The sequence below is a fragment of the Tetrao urogallus genome (assembly GCF_951394365.1).
Source record: "Tetrao urogallus genome assembly, chromosome: 1".
Taxonomy (NCBI): domain Eukaryota; kingdom Metazoa; phylum Chordata; class Aves; order Galliformes; family Phasianidae; genus Tetrao; species Tetrao urogallus.
This window is the reverse complement of record NC_136813.1, coordinates 89637033-89659356: the sequence shown is the minus strand read 5'-3', so window position 1 is coordinate 89659356 and position 22324 is coordinate 89637033. Positions and strand designations below refer to the sequence as shown.

Genomic DNA, 22324 nt, shown 5'->3' with positions numbered 1-22324 from the left:
TAAGATCTCCTCCCTCTCAGTCTCCTCTTCTCCACTCTGAGCAGCCCCAGGTCTCTCTGCTGGCTCAAGGCCTACCTGTTGTTCACCAGGATGCCCAGGGCCTTCTCTGCAGAGCTCCTTTCCAGAAAGGGCATATATTTTCACTAACTGCTTCTTAAAAATATTTTATATTTGCTGTCTGAGTTTTTAGAGCATGCTCACTACTGTTTCGCAGATCTTCCTCTACAATCTCTGTGCTTTTAAATGTTAAATGAGACTTTCCTACAGTCTTCGGATACTTCTGGGTAGTGCTTTGAGGAACAAACAAACTTCAAGATGCAAAGTGGAAGTGAACACATTGCGTCAGCAATGAGAAAATCAGAAAGCATTAGGAACTCCCACAAAGATAGGGGATGTCACAGATGTGTATAGCAGTTGGCTCAACTGTGCACAGCTACAGGTGGGCATCATACACCAGAGCAGAGGCCCATATATGTGCAGCATTCAGGCACAGTCACAGACACTGTATCTGTGTTGCTAATGTGCATATCCAGAGACTCCCAAATGCAAAGATCTCACTCAGAGAGTATATCCAGGAGCACAGTTACTAGATCTCATGTACAAATCTCCAGCACAGATATAACTGGACACATGTTTTCAGTCTTATGTTGGTGGGATCCTGAGATGAAGTGTTGGAGGATGGAGATGTTTGGGTGAGGTTCATAAATAAAGGAGGAGGGCCTGTTGGACCCATGCGGGTACGTGTCTGTGGGGGTTGGGTGTGCAAATGTAGTTGAAAGTGCTTATGAATGGTGAATATCAATGTATACGCAGCTGAGATCAAATATTAGCACGAGTCGTTCTAGAAATTTCAGGATATAGTCTTGGGGATTTGCATGAAGTTCTGAGAAAGACTTCGGGAACTGGAACTGGACATAGTGCTTTTTTGGGGGGGAAAATGAGTGTTTGAAGCAGGCACAGCAGCAGAGTACAGGGGTTTCATTCTGTGGGATGCGAACAGTGTGGTTCATGTGCACTTACAGCACCAGCAGCAGGATGGGAAGTGCCATCCATTCATGTCTGTATGGTGGGGGTACCTGGCCTCTATCCTCCATGGGGACTGCCATTTGCAAACTACCTTGATTTCCTCTGGAAGGACCCAGGCAGCTGTTCAGAACAAGAAACAAGCTCATTCTGCACAACACTGTACCAAAACAAAACCCAATCAAAACGATCAGGGAAGGTCAGCAAGAACAGGCAGTTACACCTGCCAGCTGGTAGAAGGGCAATTACTGCCAAAGCACACCTGAGCTTAGGGGTGTAGACTGGGAATATACTTGTACACGGACAATTAGGCCTGAACAGCTGACAGCTAACAGCGGGGCACAAAAAATGGCTGCTGAAACAAAGCCTGTGTGGGTGCTGTCTCATACCACCCGTAGGGAATAACTTACAACTCCACTTTGGTGAAGGCCTGCAACATCACCAGCGCTGGCTGTGCCACAAGTTGCTGTGGGAAGTGTTGGGAAAAGTTTTCAATTAGCAGCACTTACATCTTGGATTCATTTTACCAGCCACTATATCATTACTATGCAGAGAAAGCAAGTGATGCTGAGCTCATGGCAGGTTTTTTGTTTTGTTTTGGTTTGGTTTTTTTTTGGTGGAGAAAGGCATGGCTGCGGCTCCTGGATGAGCACTGAGGACCCTCTGGATGGAGCAGGGTTGTAGGCCGGCAGCTTGTGCTTGAGATGAGCACATGTTGATGAAGAGTGAGGTATGAATTCAGGTTTTGTTTCAAGGGGAGGTTTAAGATTGTATGTAAAAGAGCTAAAGGAAGAGGTTTTCTTTGTTGGAGGCAATGTTAATGAGAAGACTAGAGGACTGTAGAACTTCCAGCATGAAAGCCTGTAGGATGGAGCAGGGCTATGCAGTAATAAATAGGGGTGCTGGGATCCTGGATATCTCATTAAAGTTCTTTAATTTTGAAGGCTGCCTTCTTTCCTGCTTCCTCTTCACCCTGAGCCACGGCCAGGTGGCCCTGCTCTCCTTCCTGCCTCTCATCCCACAGCTGCTTTTAGGCCCAGGCAAATCCCGCTCGTCCACAGCAGCAACCACATAGCAACAGCCTTTCCCAGGCAGTGGGGGACCCTCCTGGCACCACAGCAGTGGGCTGTGCCTGTGCTGGCCGGCAAGGTTCATGCTCTTTTGCTGCAGAGATCTTGCATCAGTACCCTGTGAGCACCTCGGGGTGCCTAGAAGGTTGTCAAAACTCAGGGCAGAAACTCAGGACAAGCTGCGTCTATACATCCAGCTCCAGCACTGTATTTCTGGGATGTTCTTAGGTACATACACGTGAGTGAAGTGTGTGTGCCAGAGGGATGTGCCCATGCTATGGAGAAATACGACCCCAACCACGTGGGCAAGACACAACAGTGAGGCTGTTCTGGCTGAGATGCACCCCGGCCACACAATCACCCCGGCGGGGCCGCGGAAGATTCTGGAAGGGTGTCTGCGGACGCCCACCTGCGGGCACCTCAGCCGGCTGCACGGGACCGGCGGCCCCGGGGCAGGCGCGGAGGCTTCCCGGCACCGTTCTCTCCACCGCCGCGTGCGGTCTCGGGTGCGCGTGTGTGCACGGCGGGGGGAGCAGGGGGCGGACACAGTGGAAATTTCCACTCCCTGCAGCAGCCACAGCAGCCGCCACCACCGCGGCGGCGGGAAGGAGGAAGGCGGGCGCAGGCCCGGAGCCGCCGCAGGGGAGAGGCGGCTCCCGCCCCGCCGCTCGGCCCGCCCGGCTCAGAGCCCCCTCCCCGGTGCCGGGCGTCCCCCATTCGGCCCCCCGGGGGCAGGGGCGGCGGGGCAGCCCCCGGGCGGGCCGTTGCTCGCGAGGCCGCGGCGGCGGAGGCGGTGCCTGCGGCGGGCGGGGGGCGGCGCGGCGGAGCGTGCGCAGCTGCCGGCGCCCTTTAAGCCGCGCCGCCCGCCCGCCTGCTCGGTGTGTGTGCAGCCCAGGAGCCGCGCGGGCGGGAGTCACCGCCAGCACAGCCGGGGACGCGCTTTCCTCCTCTCCTCTTCCGTTACCCCCTGTCCGGCACCGCCGCCCTCTCTTCTTCCCCTGTGTCCCGCCAATCCCCGCTCCTCCCGCTACGGCCGAGCTCTGCGATGCCCCGCTATGAACTGGCTTTGATCCTGAAAGCCATGCAAAGGGTGAGTGAGGGAGGGGCGACGGGCGGGAGGGGACCGGCCAGGTGGGACCGGCAATCGGGGGGCTCCTCTCTTCCCCCTGTCACCCTATCCAGCCCCGTCCGCGGGGCGAGCAGCTCCCGCCCGGCCCTCCCTCGCTTCTCGAGGCGGAGTTGTGCGCGGCTCCCGGCCCTTTATCTCTTTCCCCTTTTCCGAATCCTCCCCCGCCGGGAGCTGTCGCAGCGCGGCTCTCCCCGCAGGTAAGCAGCTGCCGGCTGAGCGCAGTCCCGGCTTCGCCCTCCCGCGGTCCCCGCTGCCTCCCGGGCACTCCCCGCACCTGCCCCGAGCACCTCCCCGCCCGCGGTGCCCCCGGGCCTCGCCCCGCAGCGCCCGGACACGGGTATCCCCGTTGCGGCCCGCTGGTGGGGGAAGGGGTGGAGGATCTTAGTGTTAATTTTTCGATTTGTCCCCTTTTCCGTTTCCCCCCCCACCCTGCCGTTGCTACCACCAGTTGAGCCGCAGCGATATCGCCCCTTGGAAGGGCTGCCAACCGCTGGTGCTCTTCGGTGGCTCGGTGATAAGCGGTGGTGTGAGCGAGCGGGATGATGCGGTGCTCTGCGAGAGCCCCTTCGGGGCTGTGTGATACCTGCATGTGGAAATAGCGATAAAATAACAGCATCCCGCAATACCTGAGACCCTCTATTGGGAAACAATAGCTCACGGCAGTCCCTCCCCAGTGCCTCCTTTAGCCCTTATCTCTACCTTCAGTGCCACACGCAGGGCTGGGGTTGGCATGGAGCAGCACCCATAGCCTGTACCCTCCTGGTTCTACCCCCTGCTGTCGCATTTCACCTTTGTTTCTATGAGCACATACATCTGCAATAGGACACTGAGGAGCAAAGTGACGTTACTCTGTGCCTCCCGTAGTTGCGGGCGCACGTCTTCACGCATTGCATCTGCTACATATACTGGTATATTTCCATTCATTTTACATGTAGCATCCACATGTCAGGGTTGGCTTTTTTTTTTTTTTTTTTTTTTTTAACTTGGCTTAACTGCAGGAGCTGTAGTAGACTTCTCAGGTGAGTCCCCTAGTGGAGAACTGCGGCAAGTGGAACAAAGCTGGGGATATCGCTGCACCCCCTCGTGGAGCAGCGCTCAGCCTGGTACCCGTGTGAGCCCTGGGTACGAGGATGGGATGCTTTTTGTGGCTGTGCTCTTAATGTGGCAGATGCCTTGTACTGTGTAGGCACTGTAAAGGCAGAATGGGGCAGGAAGCATAGCAAACGTGGCATAGTGAGGCATGGAGAAATGCTGCTCTGAAAGGATGCTATGGAGTGCTGCGTTGGGGGAAGAACGTCTTCAGTGCCTAGTGTTTGGCACTGAGGCCCAGAGATAGACTCTTGGTTGTAGGATGCTCCCAATGTGCGTTAATGCACTGAAGTCCTAACATCCACAACCTTTCTCTCTTTGATTCCTTGTATATTCTTTCCTAATGATGCATCTTAATTTTTTTTCTCCTGTAAGCTGTGTGTTTGTACGCCAAGTTTTAGTTCAGGAATATTATTGTTTCTAACCTACCCAAGTCATCATTCTAAAATCTAGGTAGTTAATCTCTAGGTGCTGTTTTCTTGGTTTGCTTTTCAGTAAGTGTCTTACTACTATTCCTTTTCATGTGCAGTGTACATTTGAAACAAATTTCTGTACATGCTGGTTATATGCTGCACAGTACTGCTGGATCCTGACAGATGGGTTGCTCAAATAACTCCTTAATGGTGTGTAATCTGAAGCATGATACTAACTTAAATAGATCAAAATACAGAGACCTGATTTTGGCCTGAAATTGCACAGCCCTGCAGAAGTTGAAGCAATTGTACACAGTGCTGAGTAAATTTCATTTCTCCTTAATGAGAGCTCTCTGATAAAGCCATCCCAAGCAGATGCTCCGTGTGCAAGGTTGTCAGTCCCTCTGTGCTGTGGCCGTAAGCTCTATACCTGTTTCAGGTTGAGCTTGAGTGAGGGCTGGCTAGTCCCCTGCTGTCCCTGATACACATTCTCATCTAGCAGCTCCCCTGCCCTGTTTTCCTTATGCTTCACTGTTAACTCCTATGGGCTCCCATAGCAGCTTGAGTGCAAACCTCAGAGCTGCAGTCTGGTGGATTTTCACAGCTCTCTCTGGCAAGAACTACAGGCAAGTGCTGTGGTTCTGCGGGTTCCCCCCAGCCACAGTTGTTTTTCATAGTTGCCTTGGCATTTGCATGGACCTAGGGGGAACTACCTCCCCCTAAATCAATTCTGTTGCTTTAAGTTCTTTTGCTCCCTTGTACTCCTGAGTTCAAGTTGGTGGTCCCTCATTCTTCTCTTGCATGTGGCTTCTTTTCTGAATGATAGAGTGTGTAATGCAGCAAGGCTTCTTCACATCCAGCTGACCTCTGTGTGGCTGCAGGACTCTGCTTGTTCAGTGTGGCTCTGTGATCCCATCCCATTCTTCTCTGTCCCTGCTGTGCTTGGCAGATGTCCTCAGTCTCTCCAGCTTTCCTACTGTTGCTGTAAAAACACAGTACCTGAAAGCTTAGGGGAAGGAGGGAAAACTTGCGCAACTCAAACTCTGTTGCCAACTGATGCAGTATGCTTATCTGAGGGATTGTGGCTTTATTCTGGGTAGAGCTGAGGAGCCATTCCCTGTCCTGTCCTGTAGGTGGTGTGCAGTCGTTCATCAGACTTGTAGCAAAGATCTCTTAAGTTTCTTATGGGCTGTGTCCTCAATCAGCAAAGACCCCACTCTAGCTCTCAAGAAAACCTAATTAATGAGAATCTCTAAAAGGGCTTCCCGAGTATATTAATTTGGGGGGGGGGCAAAGGAGGAGGAGGGGGAACACTTGTTTGTGGTGTCACTGTATTTGAGAAGTAGCTGCAGTGGGAGCAGTTGGGTAGTAGGAGGAGGAGATTTCTTGCAAAGGCAGTTCACTAGAAAAGTGAGGTAACAGAGTTATGGTGGAAGTAGTTAATTTTGCCTCTTTTGCTTTCTACATTCAAAGTGCTAGTGAACAATAGCATGGTAGCAGGTTTGTCTCCAGCTCTTAGCAGCATAGAAATGTGTGTGTGAAGGTGCACTGCTTACACTCTGGAGCCTGAGTCAAAGGCTGCAGTTGTGTGTTAAGTAGGGATGCAGAATAAAGACTTAGCGCTTGGTATTTTGCTACAAATAGTGAAGTTTAGAGCATGGTTTTCTAATTATTTCTGCCTTTCTCCCAGGAGAGCATTCAGCAGGGGGGTTCTGGCAGCAGGAAGGGACAGTGACCCATTGGTGGATGTGCTGGAGCTCTGGCCTCTGGAAAATGAGCTGTTCTGCAGGGAGCCTTCCTTTGGCTTCCCTCCTGGTCCTGCTGCAGCTCCCTTGGGAGTCTGGGGAAGAAAGGAAGTGGGGCATGGGAAGGGGAAAGGGAAGGAAGAGCTGGAAATGGCTTCCTCTTGCTCTGCTGCTGTTTTGCAGACTGACCGCAGGGCGGCAATACGAGACACCCCACGCGGGAGCCGGCAGCCTGGGGAGCGTAGGACAGACAGAGCAGGCGGAATCCCCGTGCTGTGCTTGCTGCTGCCCGACTGGCAAGTTGGGACAACCCTCTGCGACAGGACAGCGTTGTGACTGCAGCTGCAGAGAATGGGCACTTGAAAAAAAAACTTCTAGTAGGCGATCTTGCTGAAAATGAGAAAGTGTGTCAGTATTTTTATTAGTATCATAGAATCGTTTGAGTTGGAAGAGACCTTTTAAAGATCGTCTGGTCCAACGCCCCTGCAGTGGACAGGGACACTTACAGCCAGATCAGATGCTCAGAGCCCTGTCTGACTTGACTTTGTCTCTAGGGATGGGACATCTGTTACCTCTCTGGGCAACCTGTTTCTGTGCTCTCCCCCACTTCATCTGTAGTGAAGGCATCATGATTTAACACCTGTTTACCTTATTACAGCCATTCTCTTAGCTAGGGAGCCTGTCCACCCACCTCAGTAGCCTTGCAGTGCACTTGGACTCTCAGTTTGACCAGCATACTCATAAAGTGTAACTGGTGTTCAGCACTTGTTTGCTGTCTTCTGAGCAGGTTGCTGCGTTTCAGAAACTGTCTACCTGCTGTGTAGATCATTCTATTTTAAGGAAGCTGAAGTAATGGGCAATAGTGTTGCTTGACATCTTGACTATTATGCTTAATTGCTATGTGGGCAGCTGCAGCAATTGGGCTTTTGATATTTTAGTTGCTAGGAAAAGGAGAAGGGAGTGAGGGGGGGCAGTAAGCAGGCAGATACTGTTTTTATTTTTCTTTTTTTTGATAAACCCACCTATTCTTACCATGAATTATGCCTTTCCTGTACGCTCTTGCACCACCACCCCCGTTTGGTTGGTTGAAATTACGAGTTTTCTTCTGTTTCCTTTGACTTTTGTAGTGGGCTGAAGTAGGCTCTTCATGATATTATGTGTAGCAGGGAAAGGACTTCTGTGGGGGAGGTGCTGGAATGAAGACCAAATAGCTGGAACCAAAAGAGAGGATTGGAAAGCTACAGGGTCTACAGTTGATTCTCCTATAAGAGTCAGCTTTTTTGTTTTCTGCCTTAAGCATTACTGTCAGAATTACTGGATTTGAACTGCGTGATGCAGGCAGTGTTAGAGAATGATGCCCTCTTCACTGACACTTGCCATTTTTCTTTCCTAGGATGTGAGAGTAGCAAGTTTCTGCCAAGTGTGTGATATTTGCCTGGTTTGGATATGGAGGAGGTGAAGGATTGTTATTTTCTGTGAAGTAGTTTAAACCTTTTTATAGCAGATAGTTGTTAGCAAGATGTGTTTGGCAAAATTGAAGTGAGAACTAAAATGATGGCAGGAATTAAGATAGTCAAAAGTCTCTTGGTTTATACAGGCTTATTCAGTGATTGAATACGTGTAATAGGATGGGCTGGTTACTCTGCAGCTCTCATTTCCTTAGCTTTTGAGCTGCCTGAGTGTAGAGGCAGGGCTGTGAGCAGGCTGTTGTGACTATGCTGCGGCCAACAGACTTCAGAGGGATTTAGTGGATAGATGTGGCAGCTTAAACTTCTAAGATAAGAATTCCCCATTTTGCTCCTGCTACCTATTCAGCACTGTGCTGTTCTGTCTTGGTTGTGCATCTCCTCTCATTTGTTCATTGTGTGTGTGTGTGCATTTATCTGTACACATCGGATATATATGATCAGATAGAGGCTTGTAAGCTTCAACATGGGAGTAGTTTGTATTCTATCCTTCATAAATGAGAACCTGTTGTACTGATAAAATCACATCATTGCTCTCCATTGTTTTTTTTAAAAAAAAAAAAAAAACCTTAAGAGTGACTGACTTTTAAGATGTCCTTTGTATCACTTGTCTGCTAAATTCAAGTATTAATGTGTGTATATGCTTGTTTTCTTCTAGTACATAATAGGTATTTTTTTAATAATGTAAGTCCTTGTGGTTTTACATATCTTTCAGAACGTGATTTCCTCAAATTCTCTTGTTCCAGAGCTGTAGCAATGACACTTTGGGGATTGTTGATTATTGATCAAGTCACTTGTCTTATGGTGGTTTTTTGTTTTTTTTGTTTTTTTTTTTTTGTGTCAGATTACAGACTGAGCAGATTGTTAATTCTGTGACCCACAGCTGCTCATACCTGCTTTACTACAGATCTCTGACAGAGGAAGCATTGCTGAAGTGGAAGCAGCAGTTAGCATTGCTTATAATGACCTCTATGCAGTTTATTTGAGAGCAGCAGGAGCCACTGGGTTATGCACTTGAAAGCTTCCTGCCTGTGAGATGTAGCTCTGGTGTGCCTCTTGTAGAAGAGCCAATAATGAGGTGCAAAGGAGGGCAGTTGGGTAAAATATAACTAGGTATGTAGAAGTTGGACAGGAAAGATGAGAGTTAAAAATACAGAAAGCAAGGCAAGATCTATGCAAGTTAAAGGTTTCTGCTGTGGGAACATCAGTTTGAATTCTGGAGCTGAGATATTACAGAAATGTATTGGCCTGGCTGAGGAGGGGGAACAGAAACAAGCATGGGGGTGGCAAACTGTCATGAATGCTAAAAATGTAGTTCTTCATGACACAAGAACTGCTGTTTTGCTATTTCTCACATCCTTTCTTTTCTTTTTTTAATCATGGCTTGTCCACTTGCAAGCCAGTCTTTTTGCTTTGGTCATGAAATCATTTAAGGAGTAATAAGTATAAACAAAGGTACATCCATAACATGGATGGAGGAGTGGAATATGTTCAGTGGAGTTTGTTGAGACTACCTAAGCAAGCTTCATTCGCTATAGGTAATTATAAAGTTCAATTTAGAATTGCACTAGTTGTTCTTTAATCAAGATAACTTTCTTTAATACTCATTTTGGTGCCTTGAAATGCCTTCAGAAATCTTGCAAGAGCATCATCAGGCTGAGAAGTTTGAGGGGCCTCAAAATTGGATTCTGCTGTTAAAAGTGCCTGAGAAACTTCAGTCTCACTTAACAATAAAACTTGTGATACTTTTTGTTGTTGAAAAGATTGTGGACAGCCATAAATGTGATAGGAACCTGGGAAAGTCCTGAATAAGCCTTGAGTGTTCTCTGTGATTTTCTTGTGCTTTTTTTTTCCCCTTTGTCCTTGAAATTCTGGAAGGAATGACTTCCTTTTCTGCCCAGTTGTGTGGTGACTCGCATATAATGATCATTTCTTTCTCTAAGTAGCTTACGAAGTTCCTCCTCTCTTAGTCAAAATCCTCTTCAAAGGAGGTAAACCAACACATTTTTCTGAACTGGGAGTTGTGCAAGTTATTCTAATAAACTGCCAGGTGATGGTAACCATCAACTAGATTGTGTCTTCGTGCCTTGCAGCTGAAGAAGAATTATCTTCAACAGTAGAGATATATAGTGCTTTCTGATGGCTTCTGTGCTTTTAATAGTAATTAATGTCTGTCATTCACACACAGAAAACTTTATTTTGTGGTCCCAAGTCCTCTATTGAAGTCAAATACTTGCATGTTTGTATTTCCTTTATCCTCGCTGTTGATCTTAATCATAAACTACTTAATTAAACAAACTTATCCATAGTTAAATAACGTTTGTAAAAAGCAGTGAAAAAGATGGTGCTTCTGAACCACTAGGAGAAGGAATTTGAGTCTGTAGCTGCTAATGTAGTACATCAGCAGACATCTGTACAGACTTACCTGGCATCAGGCAGAATTCACTATGCCAGAACCTTCTTCATTTCCCCAGTGCCTGGGGGAGATACACCTTCTCACTTCCCTTTAAAACTCCCTGTTTGCCCTGTTGTGCTCTTAATTTTGTTATTGTTGGCCACATGCTTTCTCTGTGCTCTCCTTCCTCTTCTGCTTCTAGTTCCTGTGTGTGTGAGGAAGGTCATCTGCCTATCTGCATTTGCAAGAAGCAGCATGGTTTTCTTCCTGAGGGAAGGAGGAGCTGCTTATAGTGACCCATCTGTGGGCAGCTGAGCTACTAGTCATCTGCTGGAATTCTGGTGAAGACACAAATCACAAAATAATTGAATGGTTTTGATTGAAAGGGACCTTAATGATCATCTAGTTCCACTCCCTCTCACCTGCTGTGGGAAGGGCTGCCCCCTACCAGCTCAGGCTGCCCAGGGCCCCATCCAACCTGGCCCTGAGTGCCTCTGGGGGTGATGCACCACAGCTTCTCTGGACAGTCTGTACTAGTGCCTCACCGCCCTCCAAGGAAAGCACTTCTTCTAAATGTTCCTCCTCACCCCCCCCCCCCCCCCCCCCCCCCCCCACCCCTTGACATATCGTTATCTGCCTGTGTAAGAAGTTGGTTTCCCTGAAGCTTATAAGCTCGCTTGGAGCACTGCAGGAGGCCTCAGCGTGGTCTCCCTGTAGCCTCTTTGTCAGACTGAACAAGCCCAGCTCCCTTAGCCTTTCGTCACAGGAGAGCTGCTCCTGCCCTCTGATCATCTTCATGGCCTCTTCTGGACCTCTTCCAACAGCTCTGTGTTGTTCTTGTACTGGGGGCCCCCGGCCTGTATGCAGTGCTCCGTATGGGGCCTTATGAAGGGAGAGCAGAGAGGAATAACCACCTTTGTCTCCCTGCTGGCCATCCCTTTTTTGATGTAGCCTTGTGTTGGCTGTCTTGGCTGCAAGCGTATGATGAGGTTTACATCTACTGGGCCTCCTGAGTCCTCCTCCCGGGCTCTCTGCATATGGAATTGCATTGCCCCAGCTGCAGCACCTTGCGCTTGAAGTTGAAAATCCATTGATGTTAGCAAGAATACAAACCTGCTGGGAGAAACTACTGAATTTAAAGTGCGATGACTTACCCCTCAGTCATTACAACCCTCTAATGATACTATGTATTTGTGTGGAAAGGTTGGCCAATCTTTTGAAGGTGCTGAGCAGCTGTACTGCAGGATCTCAGAGCTGATAATATATCACCCTCATAAACATAGGCCAGTTCTTTTGTCCCCTGTATGACTTGGTGAAGGACCTGGAAATGTGTATATGCTTTGGGGCAGGAGGAACTGTTTGTATATTTTTAAAAAATAAACGAATAAATAATTTGATCTACAATGCTGCTGCTGTCAGTTATGCTGGCCTTCAGCTTCATATGGCCTCACAGTACTCCAGTTACTGCTTCTGTAAAAGACCATAATAGCATAACATTTCTCACAGACAAAATGCAGTGCAGTTGCCTTTAGAGAGATGTAGTTCTCTTGCTGCTGAACTGCATGCGTGAGGTTACTTATTTCTCTTCTGTCTCCTTGATCAGTCCTTCAGAATCAAGAAGAACATGCTACAGAGCAACCTTCTTTCTCTGGTGCTGCTATAAAATGATAAAGAACAGAATTGGAGTCGTTCCTGAGATACCAGACAAAGAAGAACATTACATGCTTTTAGTAACTCCTTTGAGTGACTGACTGACTTGAACTTTGCACCCTGAATTGGATTTCTGTGGTGGTGATAACTTACACATCTACCTCTGTGGCACCTGTGTTCTCCAAGGCTGGAGAAGCATTAATGTGGTATCGCTTTGGGGCAGCAGAGTCTGTGTGGCAAACAGGCTGATCCAGCCCATTCAGATAATTCCAGTTTGTTGAGCTGCTGGAAGTGACATTTCAGACTTATTTATTAAATGTTACAGGTCCAGTTCTGCCTTTGAATTTGCCTGTTTCCTTTGCTGTACTGTGTTGCTTTGGGGTGCCATTCTAGCCCAGCCCCTCTGGCCCAGTTCATCATTTATGAGGCCAAGTCCTAAAAGTTAGTTTATGGATGTTTAGGGTAGTCTTCAGCAGACCTTGCCTTCTCAAGGACATGTACTACGTAAGGAGAAGTTGAAATGTATCAGTTGATGCAGTTGATCTATGAAGAATGTTTTTGTGCTCCTCTCTCTCTCTTCCCCCTTTTTTTTTTACCTGGCATGCTGCAATAAATGGAACAGAGCCTTTCCCACTTTTTTTTTCTGAAAGATAGGCTACCTCAGGCATCCTTATATTTACTGTGGAGCAGTGAACAACTAGGAACTCACTTGCATGTCTGTAGCAGGCAGTCCGCAGTGTGAATAGGAAAGACAGCACGCTCAGAGGATTGGATGTTGTGCAGGCCTGCTCAAAATATAAAATCTTCTAAAGTCTTTTTTTTCCTTCCTCCCCACCGGGAGAGAAAGTGTTAATATTTTTTGTGCAGGTATTGAGTCTGGAAGTCTGGAAGTCTTACACAGGTGAGTGATTCACTAGATCGCATTAGCTTGACCCTTTTTGAAGAAGATAGGAGTGAAGAAATCTTACTTCTAGGAAAGACCTTCAAAACCACCTTGTGAGCAAAGCTGTGTACTTAATTTGCTAACAAGTGAATGTAGACTACTGTGGCCACGTGTATCCTCAAGTTAACCCTTAAAGCATTGGTCCCTGGGACTAGCTTTTTAAATGCAGGGGGGAGAGGAAATGAAATGGGAAGCCTCCCATCTGCAATTAAGAGAAATAGACTAAGCACAAACCAGATAGTTGCTTCAGGGCTGGAACAGTTTGATTCTGGCACTTTTAAAGGCCTGTCTTATTAGAAAAGCACTGTGGAGAAAGTGTTCCTTTAAAACAATCATACAAATTTCTCCTACAAATCCCACCCTAAATCTGCTTCACATTATCTAGCATCTCTTCAGGGATTTGAGACTTTTTTTTTTGCTTACAACATAGGCTGCCTGTTGGAGACAAGAGCATTGTTTCACCAGAGTTGTAATCTTCTATCTTCACGCAAGAGGGAAAAACATTGTTTTGCATCTCTGATATGATCCAGCCAGAAAACAGCTCTAGGGGAAAAAAATCACAGTCCTTGGCAGCAGAGCTCTTTCTTTTTTTTCTATCAGTGCCACAGTGTATGCTGCTCTAATAACTTCAGCTTAAACTCTCTTGGAATGTCTCAAAAGTCCTTCTTAAGACTTGAGGTCGTAACTTGCTGAAAGTTCAGAGGGACGTGTCTCATTTTCATAATAAAAAAAAAAATTCCAGGGTTATTTTGGAATTAGGTCTAGTATGAAACTGGTACAAGAGATTACTTTAGTACAGTAATTTAGTGACAGTGCAGCAGATTTGTGGCAGCTACTGAAAACTTCACACCTTCCTGTTCAACTAAGCTGAACCCTGTAAATTTCAGATGTTGATTACAAAAGTGATAGTTCAAGCCTCTGTAGGGTGCTTGTTTAAGATGAATAATTTGGCTGTACCTTCCAGTGGGAAATACTCAATAAACTTCACGTATTGTTTATTTTGGTTAGAATGAGCCTGTAGTAGTTTGGCATGTATCCCAACTGAGAAATATCACAATTTGTTCAAGGGCAGCTGCATCTTCTACTTATGCTCTTTCCAGGGGGATTGAATGTGCTTGTGTAATGGTCTTATCAGCTGGGTACCTCTTTTATCATGTAGACATTGTTTCATTGGATGTTGTCATGATTCATACATGTTACTGTGTAGTATAACTTTGCAGGGTTGTTGATTAACCTACAGGGAAAATATTGAGAAGTGAACTGAAGTTCAAGTCCAACATTTTTCAGTAACAGAATGACAGTAGAATATTATCCTGTACAGTAGAAGAAGGATAATATAGATTCTTGCTATTTCTTTAGCTTGCCCATTATTCCGACTCCATATAGTTTTTCTTATTTTCCAGAGTGTTTCTTCTTCCATTTCCCTTAAAATGTTTTATTTTTGGTGCAAGCATTATAAAGTACTTGAAAACTTAGGGAAATATAGTAAAAGAAACAACAGTATGAAAGTATTGCTCAGAAGTGCTTAAAGCTAAGAATACTATGCATAACACTGGCGTATGGTGTGATGGCACCCTATGATCTGAAGTATTTAGAATTCTGTATTGGATTAAACTAAAGCATTTAACTTGTGCTGCATTTGTGAGTGGGGGTAAACACGAATTCTTCTGTGGAAGAATTTCAAATACATCTGTGGCTCGAGGCTTAAGAGCATTAGAAATTTAGCACAGTACTGTAATCAGTCCATTTTGTGCCACGTCTCCGTAGTCTTTCATTATTGACTGTAGCTCCTGCAGAATGAATACGTGTATTCTCATGTGGGTTTGTGGCAGTGGTGGGGAACCCTTATTATCTTGTTCTGATTCTGAACTACTCTTGAAAAACAGCCAGCTTGTACAAGTAACATGATTGTGATTTTTCTCCTTAAGGCTGAAATTTCTTGTAAGCCTTTTCTAAAATACATCTGCCTTAATGAGAAGCATACATTCTTACGTCAGCACCTTTGCTGCCTTCAGTAAGGCAGACAGGGTATGTGTGCATTTAAAACCAAACTGCAGCTTATTATGATCTATTTGAGAAATTTTGATGTTTTAATTTTTCTTTTTTTTAAGAAAAATGAGTATGCTACAAGGGTGCTGAAGGGGAAACCACCCAAATGCTGGTACGTTATCCATGAGTTTGTCTTAATCAGAGGTGAATTAATAGGAAAACGTGTGCTTTCAGAGTGGTACCCAAAGTGGTTTTGCAAAGGAAGTAGAAGAGGGAGTGCCTAAAACTGATGTTTGTAGGCCTCCTATGGCTGATAGACCTTATGTTCAGAACAGCAATCAGTGATTTGTGTGCTTGCCTTTATTAGTGGATGGGAAAGAGAAACGGTGTCAGTTCCTGTTCTTTCCTTCTCTGTAATGAGCTGAAATTCCAAGACTGTGCTTGTATCAGAAGCAGAAAAACTTTGTGTCCAGTCCTCCCATAAGCCATTACATGATTTTGGTAGGTAAATGATACTTTCTAAGCCAGAATCAGGAGAAAGGAGCGTCTTGTCTGCATAACAGAGATAGGAATCATTGTGAAGCTCTTTAATGCCCCTTTCCTGCCTTTTCAGTTATCTTGACAGCAAATCTTTTTATTATCCCCGTGCCTCCACTTTAAGCGCTTCAATCCTGGGTGTTTAAATGAATTCCCTTGTTCGGTGATGTGCAGGACAGGGTATGATCTGGGGGTTCGGGAATAGAACAGCAGGATATACTTTCCCTTCAAACTTGCCTCTGGTTTTAATGTGATCCTTTTCATGCTTGAGTACAGATGGGTGGTACTGGAAACTGGAAGCTACCAAAAGCCATCCAGTTTTTCATCATGGTACCTGGAGTGCTCCCAGAGGATGTTGAAGCCATGTGGGTGCAGATGTCAAAAAGCACGTGGAAGATAGAGATATCCTAAAGCTGGATGTGAGGCATAGTTTTGCTTTTGCCATCTGGATGAATGGGACCTTTTCCTCACTCAGAGGATGTGTGGTACTTACAAAGAGCTTTCAGAGTGAAATGTAACCCTGTTATAATCTGTACCTTAGGCAGGTGCAAGCTTGGTTAAAACCTGTGGAATAACTTTGATTCTCCAGGTGATGATAAATTTATGTTGTTTCTTGACAGCATTATGACTTTGTAGCTCTAGTATCCAGCTTGCGTCTTGAGTGCATGCATACGACTTCAGGATCTGTAAAGATTTGTAAGGTGCAGTGCTAGAGCAATAACATGACTAGCCAGTTTACAGTTCCTTTGTGTTTTTTCTTTTTTCCTAAGATTGTCTGAAAGAGGAGGGCCTTTTTAGTGGCTTGAGAAATAGAATTGAGAGACTGTAAAGATTAATGAAAATGTATTTGTTTCTTGCCTTCTTTGGGGGAACTTGGGTGACTTAATAGTCTAGAATTGCTTTGTATCTTAAGGTGCTTGTTAAAGTTGACTTATAAAAGGCATGACTTCTTAGTTTTACAAGTATTGAATTTGTGTGTATTATGGATTGCTTAAATACAGCATGGATTGCAGGAAATGTAAAGGGGGAAAATCTGTGGTGTTGAGTCATTGTTTTACTAGACTTCAAATTTTTTCTCATTACTTCATGAAATTCTCCTCTAATTCAATCTTTGTCTTTTGTCTTTGCTGCCTTGCAGGGTTGGTACAGTAGGCCTCACTAAACTTAGCTGCAACTAAGAATTTCTCCTACATCAACTGAGTTAAGGCTGATGCTCTTGTGGAATGTGGATTAAAAGTGCGTGCTAAGTTCCAAATTTCCATTTGAGAAGCGGAGAAACTAAATGTACCACAACCACCAGCATCAGGACAGCAAACCAAGGGACAAAGAATTTGATCCGCAGTGTTGATACATGTTAACTGGTTCACGTGTTGCTTAAGAGACGTTTGCTGGGGGGCGAGAAGTGGACATCAGCTGTGCGAAGTCATTTTGTTTACAAAAATGAGGGCTTCTTTGGAAACAGCAGACATTGCCATTGTGGCGCTGTACTTCGTGCTTGTAATGTGCATAGGTTTTTTTGCCATGTGGAAATACAATCGAAGCACCGTAAGTGGCTACTTCTTGGCAGGGCGTTCTATGACCTGGGTAGCGATTGGTGCATCTTTATTTGTGAGCAATATTGGAAGTGAACATTTCATTGGGCTCGCAGGATCTGGAGCGGCAAGTGGATTTGCAGTAGGTGCATGGGAATTCAACGCCTTAATGCTTTTGCAGCTTTTAGGATGGGTCTTTGTCCCTGTCTACATTCGGTCAGGAGTGTACACCATGCCGGAATACTTGTCCAAGCGTTTTGGAGGGCATAGAATCCAAATCTATTTTGCAGCATTGTCTCTAATTCTTTATATCTTCACCAAACTTTCAGTTGACTTGTATTCAGGGGCGCTTTTTATTCAAGAATCGCTAGGTTGGAATCTCTATTTGTCAGTAATCCTCCTTATTGGAATGACTGCACTGTTGACTGTGACCGGAGGTCTTGTGGCTGTCATCTACACAGACACCCTTCAAGCTCTGCTTATGATTATTGGTGCCCTCACACTTATGATCATAAGTATTATGGAGGTTGGTGGGTTTGAAGAAGTTAAAAGAAGGTACATGTTAGCATCACCAAATATTACGTCTATCTTGTTAACCTACAACATTTCCAATACCAATTCCTGCAATGTGGACCCAAAGCCCGACGCTCTTAAAATGTTGCGTGAGCCAACAGATGAAGATATTCCCTGGCCTGGATTTCTGTTGGGACAGACTCCAGCATCTGTCTGGTACTGGTGTGCTGATCAAGTCATAGTGCAGAGAGTTTTAGCTGCAAAAAACATTGCTCATGCCAAAGGATCCACTCTGATGGCAGGCTTCTTAAAGTTACTGCCAATGTTTATTATAGTTGTCCCGGGGATGATTTCACGAATACTGTTTGCAGATGATATCGCCTGCATTAATCCAGAACACTGTTTTCAAGTCTGCGGGAGCAGAGCCGGATGCTCTAACATTGCCTACCCACGTTTGGTGATGAAACTTGTGCCGGTTGGTCTTCGGGGACTGATGATGGCTGTGATGATTGCTGCACTGATGAGTGACCTGGACTCTATATTCAACAGTGCCAGCACCATATTCACGCTTGATGTCTACAAACTCATTCGGAAGAGTGCAACGTCTAGAGAACTGATGATTGTAGGAAGAGTCTTTGTGGCATTCATGGTAGCTATAAGCATTGCCTGGGTCCCCATAATTGTTGAAATGCAAGGTGGTCAGATGTACCTTTATATTCAAGAGGTAGCAGACTATCTGACCCCGCCGGTGGCTGCTCTGTTTCTTATGGGTATATTTTGGAAGCGTTGCAATGAACAGGGAGCGTTCTATGGCGGAATGGCTGGGTTTGTCCTTGGAGCGATACGATTGATACTGGCATTTATCTATCGTGCTCCGGAGTGTAACCAGCCAGATACTAGGCCAAGCTTTATCAAAAACATCCATTACATGTATGTTGCTACAGCTCTGTTCTGGATCACTGGAATTGTGACCTTTATAGTGAGCCTTCTTACACCTCCGCCTACAAAGGAACAGGTTCGAACAACCACTTTCTGGGCTGTGAGAAACAGGAATGTAAAAGAGAATACTGCAAAGGGGGAGCGGTACAAAATACAAGAAAAGAACATCTTGAGGTGTAATGAAAATGCTAACCATATCATTCCAAACGGCAAATCTGAAGAAAACATTAAAAATATTAAGCCTGAGGATATCAATCTTCTGGTTACTTGCAGAGATGACAGCAACCCGGTGATTTCCGTAAGTCACTCTGAAGTCGAGACACCAGTTGATTGCTATTCGAATGGACAAGCAGCTTTGATGGGTGAGAAAAAGCATGAGGAAGAAACTGATGATAGAGAGAGACATTTGAAATTCATAGATTGGTTCTGTGGCTTTAAAAGTAAAAACATGAACAAGAGAGCTGTTCGGGAGATGGAGGAAGAGACTGTTTGTTTACAAATGCTGGAAGAGACTCCAAAAGTTAAACTATTACTAAATACTGGACTGGTCTGTGTCTGTTCGCTTGGAATATTCATGTTTGTCTATTTCTCTTTGTGAGTGAATAACGAACTTTTAAGGGTATGGCTAAACATACAGAAGTTGATACAGGTCTCTGGAGATTTTTTTATTTTTATTTTTTCCAAGTAACATAACTGCAACCCAGGCATTGTTTACGCTATAACTGTAAAATCAACTCAACTTTAGCCCATTTAGAGACCATTTAAAACATGTTGTCCTATCTGCTGAAAGCAGGATGTGTTGTGTGGTGTCTCTCTCCCTCTTTCTTCCCTCCTCTCCCTTCGTTTGCAGTACTAATCTTTTCTTTTTTTCCATGTACATGTGTGTAAATATACCAAAGGCGGGCAGGTGGCTGTGTTTGAAGTCAGGCAGTTCTAGAGTTCAGTCAGCGTTAAGATGAAGATAACAAGTAATCATTTACCTTTGTGTAAAACCCAAAATGATTAAAGCTATGTCGAAAGATTTTGAATGCAGAGTTGTGATGCACATCATTGTATCGTTGTTCTTTGTAATGTAGCTGTGTTATCTTGGCCAACATAATACTTATGAATTTTGTTCATCACTTCCAGTGTTTTCAGCTTCTCAGTTCTCTTACAGCAACAACAGAATGATATTTTTCCTGCAGTAATTTAAAATGTGATAGCTGTTAGTAGCTTTCTGTCGTTCTTCCCTGTAAGGAAATGTTTATCTTTTGATCTTTATCCTTTGTAAATTGCAGTACTGAAAAGCTGTTATATTTAAAGCAAAGAAACCCAGGAGATCACGAACTGGCAATGGAAGAGAGAAGAAAAGAGGGGTGAAAAAGGGTTCTCTTCATTGCGATTTTACAGTATATTGAAGTGGAAGAATATACATTCAATGCTGACGGTCCACAAAATTTTAGCCTTATATTGTCATTGACGTCATTAGGGTTTGCCTCTTTTTAGAGAAAAATCTATACATAGTCTCTACCACATGGGAGAAAGAGAAATGTTAAACTTCACATGTCTTAAGTTTAGTAAACACACTGAAATATAACTTTTTTTCCTCCATGATGGGGAGAAAGGGAACGCTTCACAGCCTTATCGCTGCTGTATTTTGAGTCTGGAAGGGGAGAAAACAAAGGAGAATGACAAGGAGAGGTGAGGGAAAGAGGTGCAAAGTCCCTATTTTCCAAAGTCACATCCAGGCTGCCTTTGGAACTAACTCCTGCTGCAGTCTTTGCTCCTGAGCTTGTCTGGGGAATTGTTTGGGAAAAGTGGCCAGGCTGAGACAGTGTGAGGGGACAGAGCCTGATGTGTTTTAAGGATCCAGAAATGTTTCCCCGCAGTCAAATCTCTTAATAAACTTGAGAACAGATAGTTCCGTAGAGATGAAATTTGGATTAATCTTGCCACTGACTGTTGGAGACGGTTTGTTTTCCAGTACAGTGGGTCCTGTAAGCTGCAGGCTGCTTAAGTAGCTTTTAGCAATATGATATATGATGTGTGTTTTCAAGCAAACCAATGCATGTTGGGTTTTGTGGAGGATTTTTTTTTGTTTGTTTGTTTTGAAATCAGTTGACTCCCATTAGCTCTGAGACTTCAGTTAGAGGATGAGTTGTCTCACCTTTCTCCACTTCATTTAGTTGTTGCCACTGTGAAGTAGGATATCTAAATACGGTAGTGTTGGAACCCTGTTGGAGTGTATCTAAGAGAGGAGAGTTACCATACCTGACTCTTGGTGTAAATACACATTTTCTTGCAGTTTGTGGCTCACTTCATGCAGAAAAAAATCTTTTAACTCCTTCTTAATGGTAAAGTTCTAGTATATGAAGTATGTTAAAGGAATCTCAAGTTAGTTCAATAATGGGGTGAGTTGGGAATAATGATACTGTATGTAAAAGACATAAAACATCAATAAATGTTTCTATGCAGGATAAAATAACCTAGAACAGAACTTGCCTGATGTTACTGGAGTGAAAAATGACTTGTAGGATGAGAATGAGCCTCAGACTATCAGTATTTTCTTGAAAAGCCCGGGTTCTAGAGTGCCAGATTTGGCACAGGGAAGGAGACTCGCATGCTGGGCACTGTCCCTTACTAACTTGGCTTGTCTTTCTATCAGCAGCTGGTACTTGGGTTTTCCAGAGCAGTCTTTTTGGCTCTAATACTAACAAATGCATTACCACCTAACCTGTGCAGTTAGGTTAGCTCAGGGACCCTTCTGCTTGGCTGCCCTTGCTTCGTCCTTGCTTACTTTTTTTCCAGGGTGCCTTATGTAGTTAGGAAGCTGAAGGCATGGCTTTTAGTGCCACCTAAATAGCAATTTGCTTATGATGTGTTTTCCCAGGTTGTTTTTCCCTCCTCTTTCCCTAAGTCATTTGCTATTTAAACAGAACAGAGTTCTATCTCCGTTCTGTGTAAATAGTCAATACATGGGATGCTTGTATCCTGGTCAGTGCAACTGCAGTCAGATCCATGGTCAAATTGATCCTTTGGTCTTCGTATGGAGTCAGAATCTTTCCCATATGTACAGTGCAGCCTTTGACTGTTGAATCTGAGATACTCAATATTCCAGTTAATACGTTCTTATTTTTGCTGAACTAACAAGTTGCCAAAACAATGTAAGTGATAATTGACAGGCAGTTAGAATCTTCATGAAGTAATACTCTCACCATTTAAACCATTATTGTGCAGAAGCTTTTTAGCAAATTGTTTATTTGGTGGTTTTTTTTCTCTTAAGTCATTTACAAACATTTCTATGGTACTCTCTGCCTGATGTCGGCCTCTTCAGTCGTGTTCTGTTTCCATGTCTTAGAGGTGTCATAGAACTTGCCCGATACTCTTTGCTGCATGTAACCACTTAACAAATCCTTTTATCCCCCCAAAATTTAAGGCTTCAGGAGAACTGTTGGTGAGCAAATGCCTCACCCAGTCTAAGAGACTATAGTGTTAGAAGTTGCTCGAGGGGTTTTTTTTATAGCGTAAACATGCCTTTGCTAATTTTTTGATCATGATCTACCTGCAATCCTGGTTAATATGTTTGGGTCCAAACACCAACTTTTTGGTCTAGTAGAACTGCAGTTTGTCCCGTAACGGACAGTTGGTTCCATACATGTTAATGACTGGCCTCCTCTGAGGTGGGACTGGTGAGCTGCACAGGGGCAGAGCCAGGGGGGTGCTTGGCTTCCCTCTCTGCAGCAAGGGGATTATTTATTGCCTTGAACTTAGAATGACAGTCTTGAAGAAGTCGTTTTGGAACTACACCTTTTTTGTTGTTATTACCCTTAACTTATTTCTGTTAAGATATCTGAATCTTCTCCCAGAAATCTATTAGAAGCCTTTTATTTAAAATAAAAAAAAAAAAAAAAA

The 22324-nt window shown here is 44.7% G+C and overlaps 2 protein-coding genes across 2 annotated transcripts in view; both read left to right on the top strand.

The window, feature by feature from the left end:
* Positions 1-3138: 3138 nt before the first annotated feature.
* Positions 3139-22324, top strand: part of MRPS6 (mitochondrial ribosomal protein S6) — a gene marked incomplete at both ends in the record, with an annotated part of 44979 nt that continues 25793 nt past the window's right edge. The window contains one exon of the mRNA XM_079545006.1: positions 3139-3183. Coding sequence (XP_079401132.1) covers positions 3139-3183 — 45 coding nt within the window. The remainder of the gene's footprint in view (positions 3184-22324) is intronic.
* SLC5A3 (solute carrier family 5 member 3) lies at positions 16890-19031 on the top strand (the record flags this gene model as incomplete). The annotated part of the gene is made up of 1 exon (XM_079548728.1): positions 16890-19031. The coding sequence occupies one exon, from the start codon at positions 16890-16892 to the stop codon at positions 19029-19031; it is 2142 nt and encodes a 713-aa protein (XP_079404854.1).